This window comes from Gopherus flavomarginatus, chromosome 17, assembly GCF_025201925.1.
Source record: "Gopherus flavomarginatus isolate rGopFla2 chromosome 17, rGopFla2.mat.asm, whole genome shotgun sequence".
NCBI classification, from domain to species: Eukaryota; Metazoa; Chordata; order Testudines; family Testudinidae; genus Gopherus; species Gopherus flavomarginatus.
The window spans coordinates 19,076,604-19,095,166 of NC_066633.1; the positions used below are offsets into that span (position 1 = coordinate 19,076,604).

The 18,563-nt window shown below is 47.8% G+C and overlaps 1 protein-coding gene across 13 annotated transcripts in view; it reads right to left on the minus strand.

Moving 5' to 3' along the window:
- Positions 1-18,563, minus strand: part of EHMT1 (euchromatic histone lysine methyltransferase 1) — a 172,543-nt gene that overhangs the window by 21,389 nt on the left and 132,591 nt on the right. For 11 of the 13 annotated variants that reach the window (XM_050926301.1, XM_050926299.1, XM_050926308.1 and 8 more), the window contains 11 exons: positions 18,123-18,229; positions 16,256-16,378; positions 14,953-15,108; positions 13,033-13,134; positions 12,001-12,105; positions 9,580-9,734; positions 8,364-8,531; positions 7,821-7,965; positions 6,190-6,267; positions 4,940-5,055; positions 2,499-2,585 (listed from right to left, as the gene is read on the minus strand). In XM_050926301.1, the coding sequence (XP_050782258.1) occupies positions 2,499-2,585; positions 4,940-5,055; positions 6,190-6,267; positions 7,821-7,965; positions 8,364-8,531; positions 9,580-9,734; positions 12,001-12,105; positions 13,033-13,134; positions 14,953-15,108; positions 16,256-16,378; positions 18,123-18,229 (1,342 nt within the window). Of the gene's footprint in view, positions 1-2,498; positions 2,586-4,939; positions 5,056-6,189; positions 6,268-7,820; positions 7,966-8,363; positions 8,532-9,579; positions 9,735-12,000; positions 12,106-13,032; positions 13,135-14,952; positions 15,109-16,255; positions 16,379-18,122; positions 18,230-18,563 lie in introns of those variants that run through there. The other 2 variants (XM_050926307.1, XM_050926310.1) reach the window with 2 other exon arrangements.

Here is an 18,563-nt window from a genome sequence, read left to right on the forward strand (position 1 = left end):
GGCTTCCCTCCAGTGCAGAGGGGGTTAACTTCCCTTGGGAGGCACAGCTAAGCCCCTCCCACCCCCCTCGCAGGAAGTGCAGGAGTGGGGCAGGAAGTATAAAAGTGGGGCCCTGCGCTCAGTTGTGACAGATCATGGAAGGAGGCAGACGTCCCAAGCAGAGAGCTGAGCCCTCAGCAAGGTCCAGGACCAGTCAACTCACTGCCCATGGGGATGGAAGACCCCAGGGAGAGACCGGAGGGAGGGTCGTCCAGCCGCGAGCCTGTGAACCAGAGCCAGGCAGTGATGGAGCAGCACCAGCAGAAACTGGGAGGAAGCAGTCCAGGAAAACAAGACTTTGGTTCGGTTGTGCTGCCAGGATGCAAGGTAGCAACCCCGTTTCCCTGCTGACCCTGTGGTGGGATCACCTGCCACCATTAGGGCCCTGGGCTGGGACGCAGTGGAGCAGGGTGGGCCCGGGTCCCCCAGCCCACTTTTTATTCAGCGACTGGCCAAGCATGAAACTTTAGGCCAAGACACCTGAGCCAGTGACACTTAGTTGCTCGGCCCACACCCCCAAAGGGGCCTGACCCCGAGACTGTGCGGTTGTTGCCTGCCCCAGCCAGGAGGTCATGGGCATTAGACAATTTGCTTGCCCTGCCCATTGGGCCAGAGCCCCAGACTCTGGTTGCCTGCCCCAGCCAGGAGGCTGCGGGTCAAAGACTGTGTAGCTGCTCAGCCCAGATGCAGAAGGCCTTAAATCCTAGACTTTGGCTATTTGCCCCAGCCAGGAGGCTGAGGCCAGACTATTTCATTGCTCAGCCCCCAGACCCTGAGGTGCCAGCATCATAGACTGCTGGTGTGCACCCCAAACAGGGACTGGGGATCCCTGCCGACGGGCAGTGTGCTGCTGCAAGTCAGGCCACCCCGATGAACTTCTAGCCCATCTACCAACTCTCTGATGCCACTGGAAGGGAGCACCCTGACTGCGACAGGGAGGAACCTTGTATCTGTATATCTGTGAAGAGTTGATGCTTTCCCCCTGCCTTCTTACTGGACCCAGTTGATCTCCAGGCACAGGTTTAGCTCTGGACTTTGAATGCTCCATCTGGGTAGAAAGCCCTGTTCGGGTTTACCAACTTCATTCACCAGCCCAGCTGGAAGATGGATCTCAGGAAAAACCCAGGCAGGGTTTGGCTTTAGGCCAGAACCATGAAAACACCATCAAGGCCATTATAGCTTCTAATGAGCTTTTGCAGCAATGCAGGTGCAGGACAACTTTACCAAACTACTGCTGAATTTATTTATTTAAATTTCTGCTGCTGTTCAGACTTTCAGGCTCAGATTTCTCAGAGGTAATACCTTTAAAATTAATTCCCTGCCCCATCCCAAAATACTATGAGGCATCCATGACATACTGCTAAGAAACAGAGATCCTGCTTTCGTGGGAAGAACAGGAGCCTGGCCTCACTGAGAACATAGCTGAGTGGGTCATTTTCCAAAGCTCGCTATGAAGAATCAGCACCACGCTGAAGCCTAAGAAATTACTGGTTCAAACATGAATTATTTTTGTTAACCATACATAAACGATAGCAATCATTTTCTTTCTTAGGCCCTGATTCAGCCAAGCACTTCATGTGTTTAACTTTAAACATACACTGAAGTGCTCTGCAGAGTCAGGGTCCAAACCAGAACTTCGGTACTGTAGAAAACCCTTAATTGTCTCACACTGACTAAAGATTGGCCCAACTCAAAACGCGGGCTCCAGAGACACTGATGCACCTCCAACCGATGTCCCGGGTGTGAATTTTGCAGTTTGAGCCCATCTCCAATACAAATTAAATGGATTACTTCTACCCCCGCCTTGCATTTCCCATCTCGCTACTCATTTCTGCTAAACAATCAAAGTTTTCAGAGCTTAAATCAATGTCTCTCAGGCATATCTATCAATACAGCAGTCACTGTGACAAAGTCATAAGCCCCAATTCAGGAAAGCAGTCCTATTCTGGACAGCTCTTAAGCACATGTTTAAATCTCACTGCTGTCAAACGGATTTAAGCACATGCTTGTGTGCTTTGCTGAATTAGAGCCATAATGTGGAATTTATGAGACTACTCTCATTCCAAGGTGATGCATGGAGGTCACTAAGGTAGGGTGGGTTATGAGCCGACTTAGGACTTCAGCAGCATGGGGAAAGCTTGAAGATATGTTCTAACTGCATAGGGAATGTTCACTTAGGGGATGGATCACTTGATTCCCTGTTCTGTTCATTCCCTCTGGGGCACCTGGCATTGGCCACTGTTGGAAGACAGGATACTGGGCTAGATAACCTTTAGTCTGACCCCGTATGGCCGTTCTTATATACTTAGGCTAGATGGTTCTGTATGAAGCAATTTCTTTTTGCATGCACCTCTCCCTTCAATAAGGAGCATTCTAATTTGGGTGCATAACACCAACTGTCCAAAAGAGTTCATGAGCTGATGCTTTCTTTGTGAGCTACTCTAAGCCGATGAACTTACTCGCACACGAACGTTCCCAAGGGGATGTCTTGCATTGACCGCACGCCCCAGCCCATCTTTTGCGTTCGATAAAGCTGCAATCGAACCCTGAAAGACAAGAAAAGGGGTCCCATTAATGGCATCAGAGGCAGTGCTCTGCAGAAAGGCGTCCGCTCTCTGGGGAGGGGAGGGTTACACAGAAATTGCAAATTTAATCAGAAAATGTTAATTTCAAGAGATAGTTTCTAGTTTTGTGACCCCAGTTCCTTGCACCCCACGATCTGCTCCCTCTGATAATGTGAGTGGAAGGAAGGAAAACCAGGTGCAAACTGGCTTCTGGCATAGCAAGAGGGGGAAGCAGCAACTATGTGGCACCTCTCCTTTATCCCCATCCTGCAGAACCCCCTTTACCACACTCCATGGGGACTGGGCACTCTCCATGTTACCATCCCCATCTTAAACCTCTGGGGATTTACACATGGGATACAAATGTCAGCTACCAGCTTCTCTTCCCTCCTGCATGTTCCCCATCCGCACAATGGAAGGAGGAGACGTTTGTGGAGAAGTCGGCAGGAGCACATGGGAGCATGGCTGTGTGGAAAGTGTGCTGCAATGGAGGGGATGGAGCTGGAGCAGTACTCAGAACGCCCTGGATCACTACACAGATATCCCTTCCACCTGCGCAGAGCTGGAAGTTTGGTGGGTCCCACTCATTCCTATCTAAGCCACTACCTGAGAGGTAAGAAGGAAACTGTGTAACTTGAAACTTGCTGGGTTTCCTGGCCCCTATAAACAGCCTATAAAACTAGACTCAGAAAAGCCCCAGTAGGTCCTCTACTGCATTGCCCAGCCACTGCTGGAATATTTCCTAGGACCATCTTATACTTAACATTCTCCAGGAATGTCCCCTGCATCCCCCGCTGGAGCCTAAGGCCACTTGCATAGACTCCATTATTGGGGGGGAGGGGGGGGGAAGGAAGGGGAGAATCCTAATGCTCTCCTTTTTTTCCCTTTCCTTAATTTCTCCCCATTGCTTCTTTTGATATCCCTTTTACATCGCACTTCATACCCTTGGCAGACTGTACCAGGAGCACAACCCAAGGCAGACAGGCTTTCCTTAGCACTAGCAGCTTCAGAAAACGTGCTCACACCGTGCTTCAGGCCTGAGGAAGCTGCATTCTGTTTTGCCTCGTTCATCACCAGTAAAACAGGCAGCTGAGTTTTGGATCGCGGACACTGTGTGGTTGGGGGGTGACGCAGGGAACATCGCTTGCTTTTCAGAGGCCAGACAGAGCTGGTAGGCCTGCCAGAGGGAAACACGCGCACTGACATGTAACATTAACTTGGAGCAAATCTGATAAGGGAAATACTGAGAATGAAGAGGAAGCACCCAGGCATCATTACTGAGCAGTCACTTTGCAGATCAAAAGCCAGGAGTTATCCTTGATTTCTCAAGGGACGCGACTCACAGAGCTCTGGGAAATATCTGACCTTATCACAGGCTCCACAGGGACTTATCACTCAACCTCAGCCTCAGTTTACAGAGCCAACCTGCCTCCCTTAGCAAGACTTTAACAAACAGGGCACAACAGTGACAACCCTGTTTGCACAACTCCTAAAGGAACAAACACATTGTGCCAACCAAGGGGGAAAAAAAGAGAAAGTGCGGCCAAGAATTTCATCAGGAACGTCTCCTGAGTGGGATTTTTTCTTTAATAAATTTCAAATTTTCATCAGATTTCAAAGTTAAAAAATCAGTTCTTTACTAAATAAAACTAAACAAAACCAGAGACGACATCAGTTTAACCTTGAGTCAGTTCTCCACAACATCCCTTCCCCTGTTTTACAGGAGACAGCCGACGTTACCAAACTGAGTACCTAAAGTTACAGGCTTACATTCATTCTTCAGCAACACAATAAAAATAGTGTGACTGACAGCACTGAACTCAATGGGTGCTGAGCATCTCTGGAAAAAAAATAAATCAGACCAGTTAGAGAGGAACTTTAGGAACCCAGGTCCATAAGCTTTGGCCATCACTTCTGATACGAACTGCTAACCTATAATTTTGACATAAATGGCTCAGTTTTTTCCTTATTATTACTCTATTTTCCCCAAAGACCTTACCCTGAACTGGCAGCGAAGCGACCACTTTAAAAAAAAAAAATAGAAAAACCACACGGAAGCAACTAATAAATTGTACATTTGGGTTGACTAAAGAACACAGAGGGTCTAAATGTCTAGGCCAGTGTCAGGGTGGTGTTCTCAGCTGATCTACAACCCTGCTGTTGTTTTGTGGTCACTAGCAGGACCCAGAAGCTTGGCTCTGGTTTACATCTTTCAGTGATGATATCGCTGCACCATTTCTCCCTCATCTTTGGAAATCTTTGCTTTTACAGACAGACAGGCAAGGGGCTTTATTCCTTTTAAAATAATGATCCAAATCAGGAGCCTTCTCTCTCACCTGAGCCCATTCTGCACCACCCGATTCCGGCAGTTTCGCCAACATGAGCAAGCGTGGTTACACTCAAAGATCAGCGGAGGCTCAGACATGTTGAATTCAGGCAGGAGTCGGCCATCCTGGAGAAGAGACATGAGATTATATTCCTGTATTCTTTTGGAACTGGAAATAAAGCTGGAAAGCTCCAATCCAGAGCTGAATTTCCTCAAAGTTTAAGTCAATCTAGAGCTGATACACTGGTTCCCATTCATCTTCCAGAGTTGACTCAGATGACAACATAGATCCATACCCAAACTTCCCCGAAGTCTGAGGGAGCTCTGCACCACTATCAGAAACAGAGGACAGGCAAAAAACAAAAACAGAACTTTGCCTGCATGTGGTGCTATTCAGCTGCAGATCTCAAGGTGCTTTACAGAAGTGTGCATGCTTCTTTAGCCACATTTTCCAACTGGGGAAGAGAGTTTATGGTACAGCCTGGACTAGAACCCAGGTCTCCAGACTCTGAGGCCAGCAGTCATGCTGCTGGACCACCTTTATTCTCATAAGAAGCCCCTCTAAGTATCTTCCAGTTACATGGAGATGCAAAGGTGGCAGATAGTGCACCATATTTAACAAATTTGGACATAAATGCTCAAAGGATACGAGCAGTGAAGTCACTTTGGATTGTGAAGCCTGTTAAAGCACAATTCAAATGGATACCTGGCAAAAGCCAGGAGATACCAAAATTCCCAAGGGAGAAGCCTGCAGAGATTATGGGAACATGTGATCTTAATGGAACCTGCTCAAGGATTAACCTCCAAACTTCCCTGGAGGATTTAAGCATATATACACAAAACACTAGAGCAGCCACCTAGCAACCCTGTAATTAAAATACATCCACTCAGCCTTCACAGGAGGTGGATCACGGTAAATAAGGGAAAAATAAAACATCCCTAGTCCCTTCCCCCTCATTGATAAATTACACAAACACTTAACGACTGAACAGCGCACACTGCATTCTTCAATGGGGCTTGTACCTTGGGCACGAATTGTTAAACACTGCGCATCATGTGGGGATAATTAATGGCTCCATTGGTATAGAAGTAACACAAGTTTGAGATTTATTGTGTCTCTTGCCACGTACACACTGAAGCCAAGATTACAGTCTTGAGTATTTTATATACTGGAACTGAGAAAATCTAAGAATTTTTTTTAATTAACTGTTATAGTACGTGAATATCGGCCAAACCAAACGTGAAGTTCAAAGTCCTCACCTTGTCATACCAGCAGCGCATACTGAGTTGGCCACACATGCAGTTGCTGGAGGAGCAGTCATCTATGCACACACAGTACTGGAAGGGAGAAACAAGGAGCAGACCCAGTTCTCACACAAATGCAATAGAAAGACTAAATTGGTTAAATGGGCTGGAAAGGAAACAGCTATCAACTTAGTTATTCAGATACCCCATCCTCTCCCAAACACCAAGAATATGGGGGCCTCCCAAGTATTTAAAAAATAGGAACAAATCCCTCCCCCTCTCTCATCAGACAACAGCACAATCAGCTTCATTGGTTTCACAGGGCATTTTGTTTGCTCATTTTTGTGGGTGACATTACTGGAGAAAGCTAGATCACAGAAAGGGATTTTGCAGTCAGTTCTGCAAGGGGTGATCCTGTGTCCATTTTTCTCTCATGCAGAAGTGAATTCCAGTGTAGCTCCAGCTCCTGTGAAAATTCTCTCTCCTGTGCTCATGACCCACTAGCTGCCAGGGTCACTGGCACGGGGAGTCAGGGTCACAGAGGGCAGGGTGATTTCTCAGGTAGGTAGGGCCAATCGATTGGAGGGCTCTGAATATCAGAGACACAAGCCTTGAACTGGATGCTGAGTTTGCTGGGGAGACAGTGTAGTGAGTGGAACACTGGGGCGATGTGTTCCTGGCAACTTGTGCTGCTAAGTAGACAGGCTGCTGAATTCTGTACCAATTGGAGGTTTTTCAGGGCATGTGGTTTCATGCCTGGATACAATGAGTTGCAAGAATCAAGCCTGGGAAGCCATGAATGCCTGATTGTTTCTTGAGGATATTACACAAGGCTCATAACTATGGCACCAGGACACACAGCCTTCATGGATATCACACAGAACACCACAATCAATAGCCTGAATTATTACTATTGCCAAATATTACTTTGCTCATCTCCAGCTTCTGTCACTGGAGGATCTACAAACATTGACTAATTAAAGCCTCACTACACCTAGTGTATGGGCTACATCAGAACTATGAAAAGCAGCCATCTCTAGAGTGGGACGTCATGTGCAGTTAGCAGCAGTTTAAGAAAGGAAGAGATAGAGAATCCTACATCCAAGAGAAACAGCTGGGGGAATTTAGGGAGGCAGAGTCCAAATGCCTAAGCTAGAATTTTGCCAGAACATGGGGGTTAACTACCCCAATTCTTACTGAAAATGTCACAGGGTTTTCAATTCAGACAAAATGGAAAGGATCGTGGGTTTTCTCTCTCATCTTAAAACTCGCACCTCCACCATCACAGCGCCTCTGAGGCTTGACTTTCAGATTTCCATGGAACAAAATGTTTTCTCAGTTCCAAGGAGCAGTGGGAGGAATTTCCGTTCTTCTGTTGCAAAAAGACCTATACCAACAAGGTGGAGGAGGCAAGTGTGCAACTAGAATACAAGCACACAATCAAGCAACTCAACCATGTTTGCTCATATCACAGTGTCCACCTAGAGAGACAGACAGACACACAAACACCCCTTCCTATGGGAACACATCTCTGCAGTGCACACTCCAGCTGGCTTTCTCATCAGCACACAACAACCTCTCTAACAATATTCCGTACCAGGACAGGAGAGACATACCCACCCACATATATACCCGGCCCATCTAACCTGCAAATGAGTGATGTTTCTATCGATGTTCATTGGGGAGGTCACACAGTTCTGAGAAACGTATTTGTAGTTGGTGGGGCAAGGCTCGCTGTCCACTGAATTGATGCATGGAATTGGGATCTGCTCGTAACCCCGGGCAATGTCTCTGTCACAGCAGGGGAAAGGTAGGGAAGAGAACAATCGCTTTATGCAACGAAGATACCATCCTCCACTCCCCAAAACAATCTGGTGACTACAAAATCATCCAGTGCAGCTTCAGTGGCATCCTGAGCAGAATTTGATCTCTGAATATTTAAGGTTGAAAGGAACTCCGTTTCATTCTGAATCCATTTTTCCAGCCAGATGTATAAATTATTACTTCCTGTTGGACCGTTCCATGTAGATGGTAAATTCATAAATGCCAGCCCTGATTCAGCATGTGCTGCACCAACCCTGATTCAGCACAAGCTTAAAAGCTAAGTGCCTTTCCCGAATCGGGGCCTCAACCCTCAGCCTAGAGAGCTTGCACTTGGCAGTCACAACAGAGGCTAGCTGGACTCTCACCTGCTCACCATCTTCTCTATCTGGGCAGGTTTGTCAGTAGATGATTCTCGGATTGTCTTGTTCATCTGCAGAGCCACCCAGACCTGAGAGTTGAGACTTGAGCACTGGAGTGGAGTTTCACCTTCCTTGTTTTTCAAGCTGACATCCGAGCCACGGGAGAGAAAGAGGCTGCAAAACAGCAACAACAATAGATAACCCACCCAGAAAGAACTTATCAGAGGCGGAAGAGTCAAATGGCATTCTGCAGCCATTCCTTAAGGTTGCATTCACAGGACCACTTTCTTTTGAGAATGATGACTCAGAACAGGTTCCACCACAACAGAAAGCCACCACCTCAATTCCCTTTTTATAAAGCTGGTCCATTGAACAACACTTTCTAAAGGTGGGGGTTAATTTGGAAGCTGGGTAGAGGAACAGATTGGCACATCAGCCTGCCAATTCTAGAAAGCTGGGTCCAAATCTCGCCTTACATCAGGCATGAAAAAGAGTTTGCTCATAACCAGCCTAGCTCCAAATGGACCTAGAACTAGGCATAGGCACCACTGAAGTCCCATTGAAGCCCTATTTCAAGGACATAAATGGAATTTTAAAAAGGGGCATAGGCCTTGAGCTAGTTTTGTCCAGGGGTGAATTTCACCCTCTAAACGGAGCACTTGCTCGCTAGCTGGAATTGCTGCATGCATTGTAACACAGGGAAAGCATCCGGGGCCTCCATTCGATGGCTCTGCAAATGGAGTGGCCCTGCATCCCACCTCCCTATAAATAGGCTCAGCTGCTAGGAGCCATCACAAGCTCCACTCGCGTGCTTACAAAAACTCAGCCTGCTTCTCCACTGCCTTGTGCATCGCGCAGTCATTTACAGCGGTGCGTGTGCTACTGAATCAGGACACGAGGGCTCGGTTCTTGTTTGCTCAAAAGGCCCCTTTACACCACTCTGGCAGTGGAAAGGAGCCTGACAGTGGATGCAATTTTAATTTGCGTCATTTACGGCCAGAGTGGTGCAAAGGGGTCTTGGTGTTCATGAGAATCAGCCCCATGTATTTCACCCCCATTTTGCCTGGGTGCAAAGCAATGCAGAATCAGGCTCATCATCCTATTTTGGTTCGTGTTCAGAGGTAAAGGCATTTCATAGCACTCCTCAGCTTGCCAGCCAGTGTCCAAATGAGAAGTGAACAAAGTAACAAAGGAAAGCGGGGGTGGCAGGCGCCGTACTTACACAACACACTCATAGCGGTTCTCTCTGGCTGCGATGTGCAGTGGCGAGTCTCCATGAATATTTACTGCATGTAAATCACACTTAGCAGCCAGCAGTATCTCCGCTATGTCAACACAGCCAGAAAAAGCTGCCCAGTGCAAACAAATATTCTCCTCCTGGAGGGGAAAACACAGGAGAGGCTGTTTAGTGCACTAAGATCCCACCACTTTGGGACTCCACCATCCTTAGCACTGTAGCTATGGCATGAAACACATGGCCAGCCTTCTCCTTTACTGGATTTCTCTCTAGCTCAGAGGAACACAACTCTGCAACAGGCAGGCAGGGAGTTCTCAGCACAGCCACCTCCACGCTCACTGGAGACGGCAAGGCTACACCTAAGCTACTGCACTACTCTCTTTATCCGTACAGACGAGTCATTTGTCTCTAAGCCACAGAACGATCTGGATCGATCCACAGGGAGACACGACAGATGCTAACGAGCCCCAGAGAAGGGCGAGGAGCTGAACCGTCCAAACCAGACATGCAGCAAAACTAGCCCATCTCCTAACTCTACAGTGTCGAAGAGAGCAACCCCAGTGGGAAGAAGCAGAGCACAAGCTGTAGGGTACAAAGGTCTGAAAAGCAGGACGCCAGGCATAGGGAGAGCAAACTGATTTCAGGCATCTCGTAAATCCTGTGTGTATCACTCTCTCACTAAAGCACCAGAAAGAAGGGAACACTAATCTTGCGGATATAGATGTTTTAAGTGATGATCCTATTACTGTGTAATGTATAGTACACCTTGGAATCCTTCAGCATGACAAGCACCAGAAAGGCTGATTGTGACCACGTAACGACGATGATTATAAACGGAGGTCTCTCACAGATGGCAAAAAAAGTTGCATACTTAAGTCTCTGCAACTTAATTTCTCTATTAAAGGGAAGATCTGACTTAAACAGATGCCTGGGTGCAGGGGCGGCATATTTTCGACAGGGCTTCTGCTCCCAAGCATACCACCATCTAGAAATGGCAGCGAATCCCAAGTATACTTTTGAAGATTAATTTAATCCAGCAAGGGTACCGCTGCACATACTGTGTATCAGGCGACAGAGAGGACAGACCAATTTACAGCTCCTGCCATTCTAATTTACGCTGATTAAAATCAATGGGGCTACTCGAGGAGTAAGGTGCTACTCAGTGTGAGGAACGATGGCAGGAGCTGACCCTTAATGACCAACAATAAGTAGATGCTGGAACTCTGGACAAATTAAAGGGGATCTCACACATGTGCGAGGGAACTGCTGGACGGAATGACTGGATTTACACGGTGAGACTAACGTGCGATCCAAGGGATTGGTAGCTGGCGGCTTTTGTGATGGATCAGCCACGAAACCGTTTTGTTCAGAACCAGTTTTACAGCGATGAAGTCAATTGCAAGAGTCTGGAATGCCCTCTCCTACCTCTGACTCTTATGCTTTGTCAGAGCAGGACTTGCCTGGAAAGTACTCAGCTACCCAAGAAATGGAGGCTCCTAAAGAGAAGGGGCTTTCGGGCTGGGGAAGACAGCTACTAGTAAGCAGTCTGAGCCATTCTGAGCGCAGTGAGATACATGCACCTCTATCTAACCCTGACAGCATCGGGAAGACATAGAGAGAGGCACTGGGGGAGACCAATAGGAACAGCTTCTTACATCCACTGGACTCACAGGAGTTTTTCAGAGGCGGAGTGGGAAAATGGGAAAGACACTGCACTCAATCAATAAAAGGAGCAGTGGCGGGTCTGACCCATCTCCTAGATGGAGGACTGGACACTGCTTTCTCCCTCCTCCCCACTCATCCCCGCCCACGCTCCCTAATTCCTGCCCCGTGTTTTATCTTTCCGATCACAGAAAGTGGTTTCAGGTGCCTGGCCCTCGCTCGGGAAAGCAGTCCCATCTGCAACTTCTCACATGAGGAAGGGTTTGCAGAATTGGGCTCCGAAGGCCTGCTCCTCAGAGAAGCTTAGCCCCTGGAGCTCCCATTCACTTCATTTGGGGCGGAAGCTACTCAGCACTTCTCCAAGTCAAGTCCCCAGAGCGCAAGCTCTCTGGGGCACGGAACGTGTGGTACTGTGTGGGCCCCACGCTGCAGACACAACTGGGCACAGGACTTACTACTACACAGAACAGGAGAGACACTATGGACATGACTTTTAAATACCGTAGAGGGAAGTACTTGGAGTTGAAGGTTAGCAGACTGTCTGCAAGGACCTACCTAAAGTGCTAGCAATGCGGCTGCTCGTGCTGCAAACGCTCACCCGCTACCTCCCTCCGTGTCGCACTGACTATCAAACCCACTGCTCCCTACCGTCCTTTCCGAGGGGCTTGGCATTACTGGTTTGGGGAACTTTTCAATAAAGATTGCCATTTATGTACTAAAACCCCCAACTCCGGTAAGTCTTACATTGTCTCGAATATTAATGTCCGATCCCCTGGACAGCAATAGCTTCACCAGCTCAACGTGCTTGTATTCGGTGGCCCAGATCATGGGCGTCCAGCCTCCGTCGTCCTGGGAGGGGAGAGGAGTGCATGAGACACACACAACATGGACAAAGCAGAGCCTGCCTTGATTTCCACTGGCCCCGTGGGCTGCAGCCGCAACAGGCAGCTACTGACCCCCTTTGTCTCAGGCCACCATGTTGTGGAGAAAACCCTGTTGTCGTTCACACACAGCATAGTGTGGTTCAGCCCCATCCGCCCCACTCCTGCATCCCGGCGTCGCATCACAGACTGAAAATGGGTCTCTGGGGTGCAAGAGAAAGGGCCCATCTGTGCAGGTAAGATTGTAGCATCAGAGCCCAACCCTACATCTGAAGTGGGCTGACTGCCAAGGCACCAGGGGAGCTGCCAGCCCGATGAGCAGCCCAGAACAGGCCTGGAAGAAGGCTATGGGAAGGTCGTGTTGCTTCACTCCTTACGGCTGGATGTCCTATTGAAAATGGCTTAGCTTCCGGCTGCCTCCCACCCTTTCCAGGACAGTGCAAATGGGCCCCGGATCAGCTTCCTTTCTGGTCCCATTGCTGGGAGGAGGGGTTGTGAGAGGAGCCTGCAGGGGCAGACTGAGGCTCTGTTAATGGACCCTGGGGATAAAGGCCCCAGGCTCAGCAGAGGCCTAGAGGAAGCAGGGAATTGAAAGCAGAGTCAGAGGCAGCACAGAGCACAGCTGATTGCTGGTTAGTGGGCCGGGCTGCTCGACGTGTGCGGAAGGGAGGCAGAGAAGGAGGGTCTCTCTGTGATGGCCTTGAAGGCTGGGAAGGTAGGTTCAGATTATTGATGAATCACGACCCCATTAGCTAAGCACGTTTGCTTCTCCAGACCGGCCCAGCAGTGTTTGAGTAACTATATGGAGCACTGCTGAGACTGCAGGGACAGACCACAGTTCCTGAGCCGTGGAAAGTGCCTGGTCTTCCTTAGGCACCGCGCAGAAGGGCCTTACCTGGCAGTTGACGTCCATCTGCCCGTTGGAGAGGAGGTACTGAACTACGTCGTAATGCCCTTTCTTGGCAGCCAAGTGCAGACATGTGGAGCCCTCAGCATCCTGAGCAACAAAATCACAGAACAACTCAAGGAAAATCATCTCCCACCCTCCCTGGCATCAGATATTGTTGGTGTCGCACTGTGGTATGTCAGAAAGAGACAGGCTAGTGCTCAGATCACAGGTCTGGGAGCTGGGAGAGCCCCCTGGCCCCTCCTGCTGAGGACGTCAGGAGAGAGGAAGAGCAGCCGCAGCCAGCCCACAGTAGGGTGTTAAGCGAAGCCCTGACAAGCCAGCACTAGGAAGCACAGGTCGGGGCTGGGAGGAGGAGAAGGGCCTTGGATGAAAAGGCTCCCCTGAGAGCTTTGCAGAGATTGCAGAGCTGGCTGTCAGCTGCTCCCCACCTCCGTCTGCTGACCGTAGCTTTCTGCCCCCTCCCTTTCCCATAGAGCTGTCGTCTATTGCTCCCCGCTGGAGCCAGAGGGGCAGGAAGTGCGGGGGAGAATTCTCTCCTTCACATAGGCAGAGCTTTCTGCACAGGCTGTGACTGTGCCCATAAGGCCCCTTACATCAGCAGGGCCCTCCAGGAGAGACAATCTCAACCAGAAACTTCAGGCTTTGCCAACACCTGGGTTTTTTTTTATCCCCAGTTGCTAGTCTGACGCAGCTGCTCAGTACAAACCACTTCTCCCACTAGTGCAGTATGTCCACACAGGGGGCTGCCCCGGTACCTCTACACTGGAACCACACAGGGGTCCCCAGAGAGACAAGGCCTGAAAGAAGGTCTGGAAATGCTGAGGAGAAACTCAGATCAAGTTTTGAAAGCAAAACTCCCTTTGGGGTTTTCGAGTACGGGGCCTTCTACAGGATGGAAAGGTGGGAGGGCTGGGGTGTGAGTGATGGTGGGAGGGGAGAGACCCACAGCGTAAAATCAGAAACCAGCCGTGCTCTGGAGAACCCAAACTTTTACCTCACACAAACTCAATCCAGAGCAAGCCCCAAGGGGCTGAAAATAAATGAAAAACCAAAAGCAACCACCTCTCCCCCAATTTGAACCACATCATCCCTTCACATTAAACCCACAAAAAGCAACACACTTCAACACAGGAGCACCTCTTTGGCTCACAAAAGTGAGGACCCCCTCCCAAATAGGTGTCCAATACAGAGAGCATAGGTGCCTCACGGACAATGCTGGGGGGTGGGGGGGAAGCAATTTAATTGGATGGGGATGTTGTGAAGGCCAAGACTATAAGAGGGTTCAAAAAAGAACTAGATACATTCATGGAGGATAAGTCCATCAATGGCTATTAGCCAGGATGGGTAGGGATGGTGTCCCTAGCCTCTGTTTGCCAGAAGCTGGGAATGGGTGACAGGGAATGGATCACTTGATGATTACCTGTTCTGTTCATTCCCTCTGGGGCACCTGGCATTGGCCACTGTCGGAAGACAGGATACTGGAATAGATGGACCCTTGGTTTGACCCAGTATGGCCGTTCTTACGGGGGAGGTGAGGTTTTAGACAGTTTACACTGTGAAGCTCCTCAGGGCAAAGAGGACATTTTTACTCTCTCTAAAGTGTCCCACAAGCCCCTATACACAAGTGTCCATGAGCACAGTGTTAATAATCAATGGTGTATCTTACTCCTCACAGGTTCCGCATATACAAAGAACAGTGGCTGCACAAAGTTCACTGCAACCTTGACATAAGTGAAAAGCATGCTGGGAATCTGGTTCATAGTTAGCACAAGCACAACAGGCTTGTAGCTATGTATGACCCTGGCTAACAGCAGCACCTTTCTGTTAAGATTCACAAGAGGTAACTGTAGTCTCTCAATACACCTGTGTGAGAGCAGGCACAGTTAATATTAAACTCCCACTGACTTCAATGGGACCAGGATGTCCCTCTGACAGGAACAGCAGCAGTTCGCAGGGGGACCCAGGAATGCCCTTGGTCATTAGTTGCCCCTTTCTTGCTTGACAATCCCTCTCTCTCAGCGAGGGGAGGGCAGAGAAGCAGCAGCTAGCAATTCTGTCTCTCTGCAAAAGAACCCCAGTTGATGTAGCAAGGCTGCTATTTTCAAACATGACTAATATCGTACAGGAAACTAATTGACGCAATAAACTTCAGGAATTATTGAATTTCAGTAACGATCCCAGGGTTGTAACAGTTCTAATTTACTTTCGCTGGTTAGGATAAGGGTTTTTTTCCCCTTCTTTACCTTTATTAAAAAATCTCTTTGCACTGTGCCATCATTAAATCACACAACAGGCATTTGGCAATTGCTTGGGGATGCCCCTGGCACCAGCTAGTTTGAACCTGCATGTGCCCCCACACGTTGGAGAAGGTCTCCAGGGGAATTGTCAAAGGCCCGATGACAGACTGCATTTGGCCTCTTGTAGCCTGCAAGCAGGATAATCCCACAGACATAGGCCAGCTCCTGAGTGGGCAAAGTATCGTCATCATACTGCTCCATTCCTTAGCAATATCACAGGCAGCGAGCTGAAGTGAGCAGGTGGTAACTCCATGAAGTTTGTGGCGAGGAGGGCTCCTGCCCTCCAAATGGCATCTGATTTACAACACTAATAATCCATCCATGTATTTAACAAGCATGTTACTGGCAGCTAGCCAGACATACTTTTATTGTATCTGTTTAATTTAAAGGGCTGTATTTTAAAGACAGCCTCTGATTTTGCCACTGCAGTTTTGTGCTTGCAAACTGTTACACAATTAGGTACTTGGACAGCTAAATGCTCTCTCTTTCACCTTCAATTGATTTGTAGGCACCTAATTAGAGGCCTGTTTAAAAAATTGCCCCAAAAAGCCTAGTGCTGAGTTAATGGAGCACAAAACCAGAGGTTAAAAATCAAAACTCTCTTTGTGCCCATGGAATTCAGAACCAACTATTATTGCTATTCATCATTTTATTACAGTAGAATCTGGAAGCCCCAAACATGGAGCAGATCCCCATTGTACACTTAGGTAGTAAGAGACAGTCCTTGCCCCAAAGAGCTTGCAATCTAGGTGTTAAACAATTTTTAAAAATTACCACCAGCCAGCCTGACCCAAATGATAGAGGCCCCTTTCCCCTCTAGTTAGGAACTTGCATCCAGACTCAAACCCTTCAAGAAAGGGAAGGAAAGCCTGACAGGCCACGCAAGGAGAAAACAAGGAATCAAAGGCTACCTTGGGATCTACCAATGCTCCAGCCTTGATAAGGTACTTCACAGCATCCAGATGGTTATTCTCTGCTGCCTCCATCAGCGGGGTCCTTTGGTCCTCCGAGCAGGTGTCTATGTTAGCACCAGCCTGTTAAATGGCCAAGGCAAACACAAGAGCCATTATAATAGCTACTGTTTATCAACGGAAGGGTATGGGAATACAGATTTGCCAGCAGGTTGTCTATTGAGAGAACGATTCACCCACATAAAGAAGAATGATGGGGAAGAGGGGGAGTCAAAGCTGATCCCTGTCCAAGAATCATATTATTTGCTCTCTTCCATATTCAGTAACTGGGAGCACAAAGGAACACACATCTGGACTTAGATGGTCACTGTTATTAACTCATTCTGTGCCACTGTAGAATTCACAGCTGGTCTCTGATCATCTGTATGATATCTCAAAAATCTCTATGTCCTCTAAAGCCAAAGAGAAGTTCTCTGTTTCCAAGGGACCATCAACTCCATGGAGACGAGGAAACAAACAGTTGTCCCTTCCCTATCCATCACAAGCTGTTCTGGAATGACCTATTCACCAATAGTGAGGAGAGGGTTTTTCAAAGCGCTCAGCACTAGGATGACCGCTCCCACTGACGTCAACAGTAAAATTTCCATTGACTTCCATCAGAGCAGAGTTAGGCCAATGCGGAGCTGCTTGGGAAAATCCTACCATAATTTGTTGTCAGAATGCTACTATGCAAAGCATGTGGCCTGTTTATTCCCTATGCTTTGCGCAATAAACACACAAGCTGCTTCAAAACAAGCAAAACACAAACAGACAAACAAAACACATACCCAAACTCAACAATTCTGAGGCAGGCACAACCCTTGGATTTTGTTTTTGTTAGGAGAAAGCCTATTTACAGCAGTAACAGGCCGACTCAGATTTATCTATGCACATAAAAGGGGGCCCACTGCTTCTAGCAACCCTTCAGTAGACCACTTTGTTTTCATTGCTTTGAAAAATCTAAAACACCCAGTCCTCACTGTGTGTTTCAGGTTAGGGAGCAGGGGATGTTACTGCCTCAGTATTGTGTTGTTGCAACAGCCTTGCAGTGGGAAATGCATGAGATGATGGACTTGTCCTCATGCTCCATCTCCTAACATGCTCATCCCTTTAATAGAGTTATTCTTCTAACCGATTTTATTCCTGTGATTCATTGCAAGGCCTTACCCATGCAAGTAGTTCCACTGACTTCAAACAGGACAACTCATCTGGATAAAAGGAGCAGGATTAAGGTGCACATTTTAAAAAGTGACCACTAATTCTGAGTGCCTCTGTTTTTGGGTGCTCAATTTGAGACACCTTCAGGAGCTTCATTTTCAGAGCACAGGAGGCTCAGCACTTTCTGAAAATCAAGCCCCTTAGAAGTCTCTCAAATTGGGCACTCAAAATCACCGGCCACTTTGAAAACATGGGCCTATTCATTTTGCTTTACATTTTGTTGTACAAGTTTAAAAAGCCCATTATTTTAAAAACATTCATTTTAGAGGGTTCCAATGCAAAGCATTTTTTGTACTCCAGTTCTTGGTGTTAACCACGTGTCTACCTTTATACAAACTTATTAGTGTCCAAGTCCCATCAACTCACACTCAACAGACCAAAAGAAGAATGCACTATTATTTACAGTGCCTTTGATTTGCAATGGAAGCACTAAGCCTACATTCAGATAGGGGGGTGGGGCGGACAGACAGCAAATCCTGAGATTTAAGGGGTTATAATGGAAGGTAAAGGCTCAGTAGGTTAATTCCCAAATGTTTTTCAGCCCTGGGGGGTAGGAAGACATGGCATGGAGAGAAGCCTCTTGATTTGAAGAATATAAATGGAGATGAACCTGAATCAGCATGTGGCAGATGTCCACGTGCCCAGATTCCGCAGCAGCGTGGAGAGGGGTTCTCTTATTCTGGTGCTCCATTTTGAAGTTGGGATCAATCCCGTCCACTGAAAAACAAACAGACTCTTCCAGCTGGGATACAGAGATCAGCAGAACCACCACCAGCAAACTGCCACCAATCTCTCTTGGGATCTTAAATTAAATTGTTATATCACTGCTATCACCAAGTGCTAAAACGATGAAACCCAAGAGTGACTATTTTTGTAGACCAGGCAGTTCTCAGATATGATGTGAACTACCGTTTAACACAGAGATGGTCTCATGGATGCCTGTTTTCCCATTTGCTATCCTGCATGCCACCTCCCCTCTCATTCACAATTCTCTAACATCCTGATGGCTGCAACAGCAGTTGTTGACATGGCGAAGTAATAGGGAAATTAT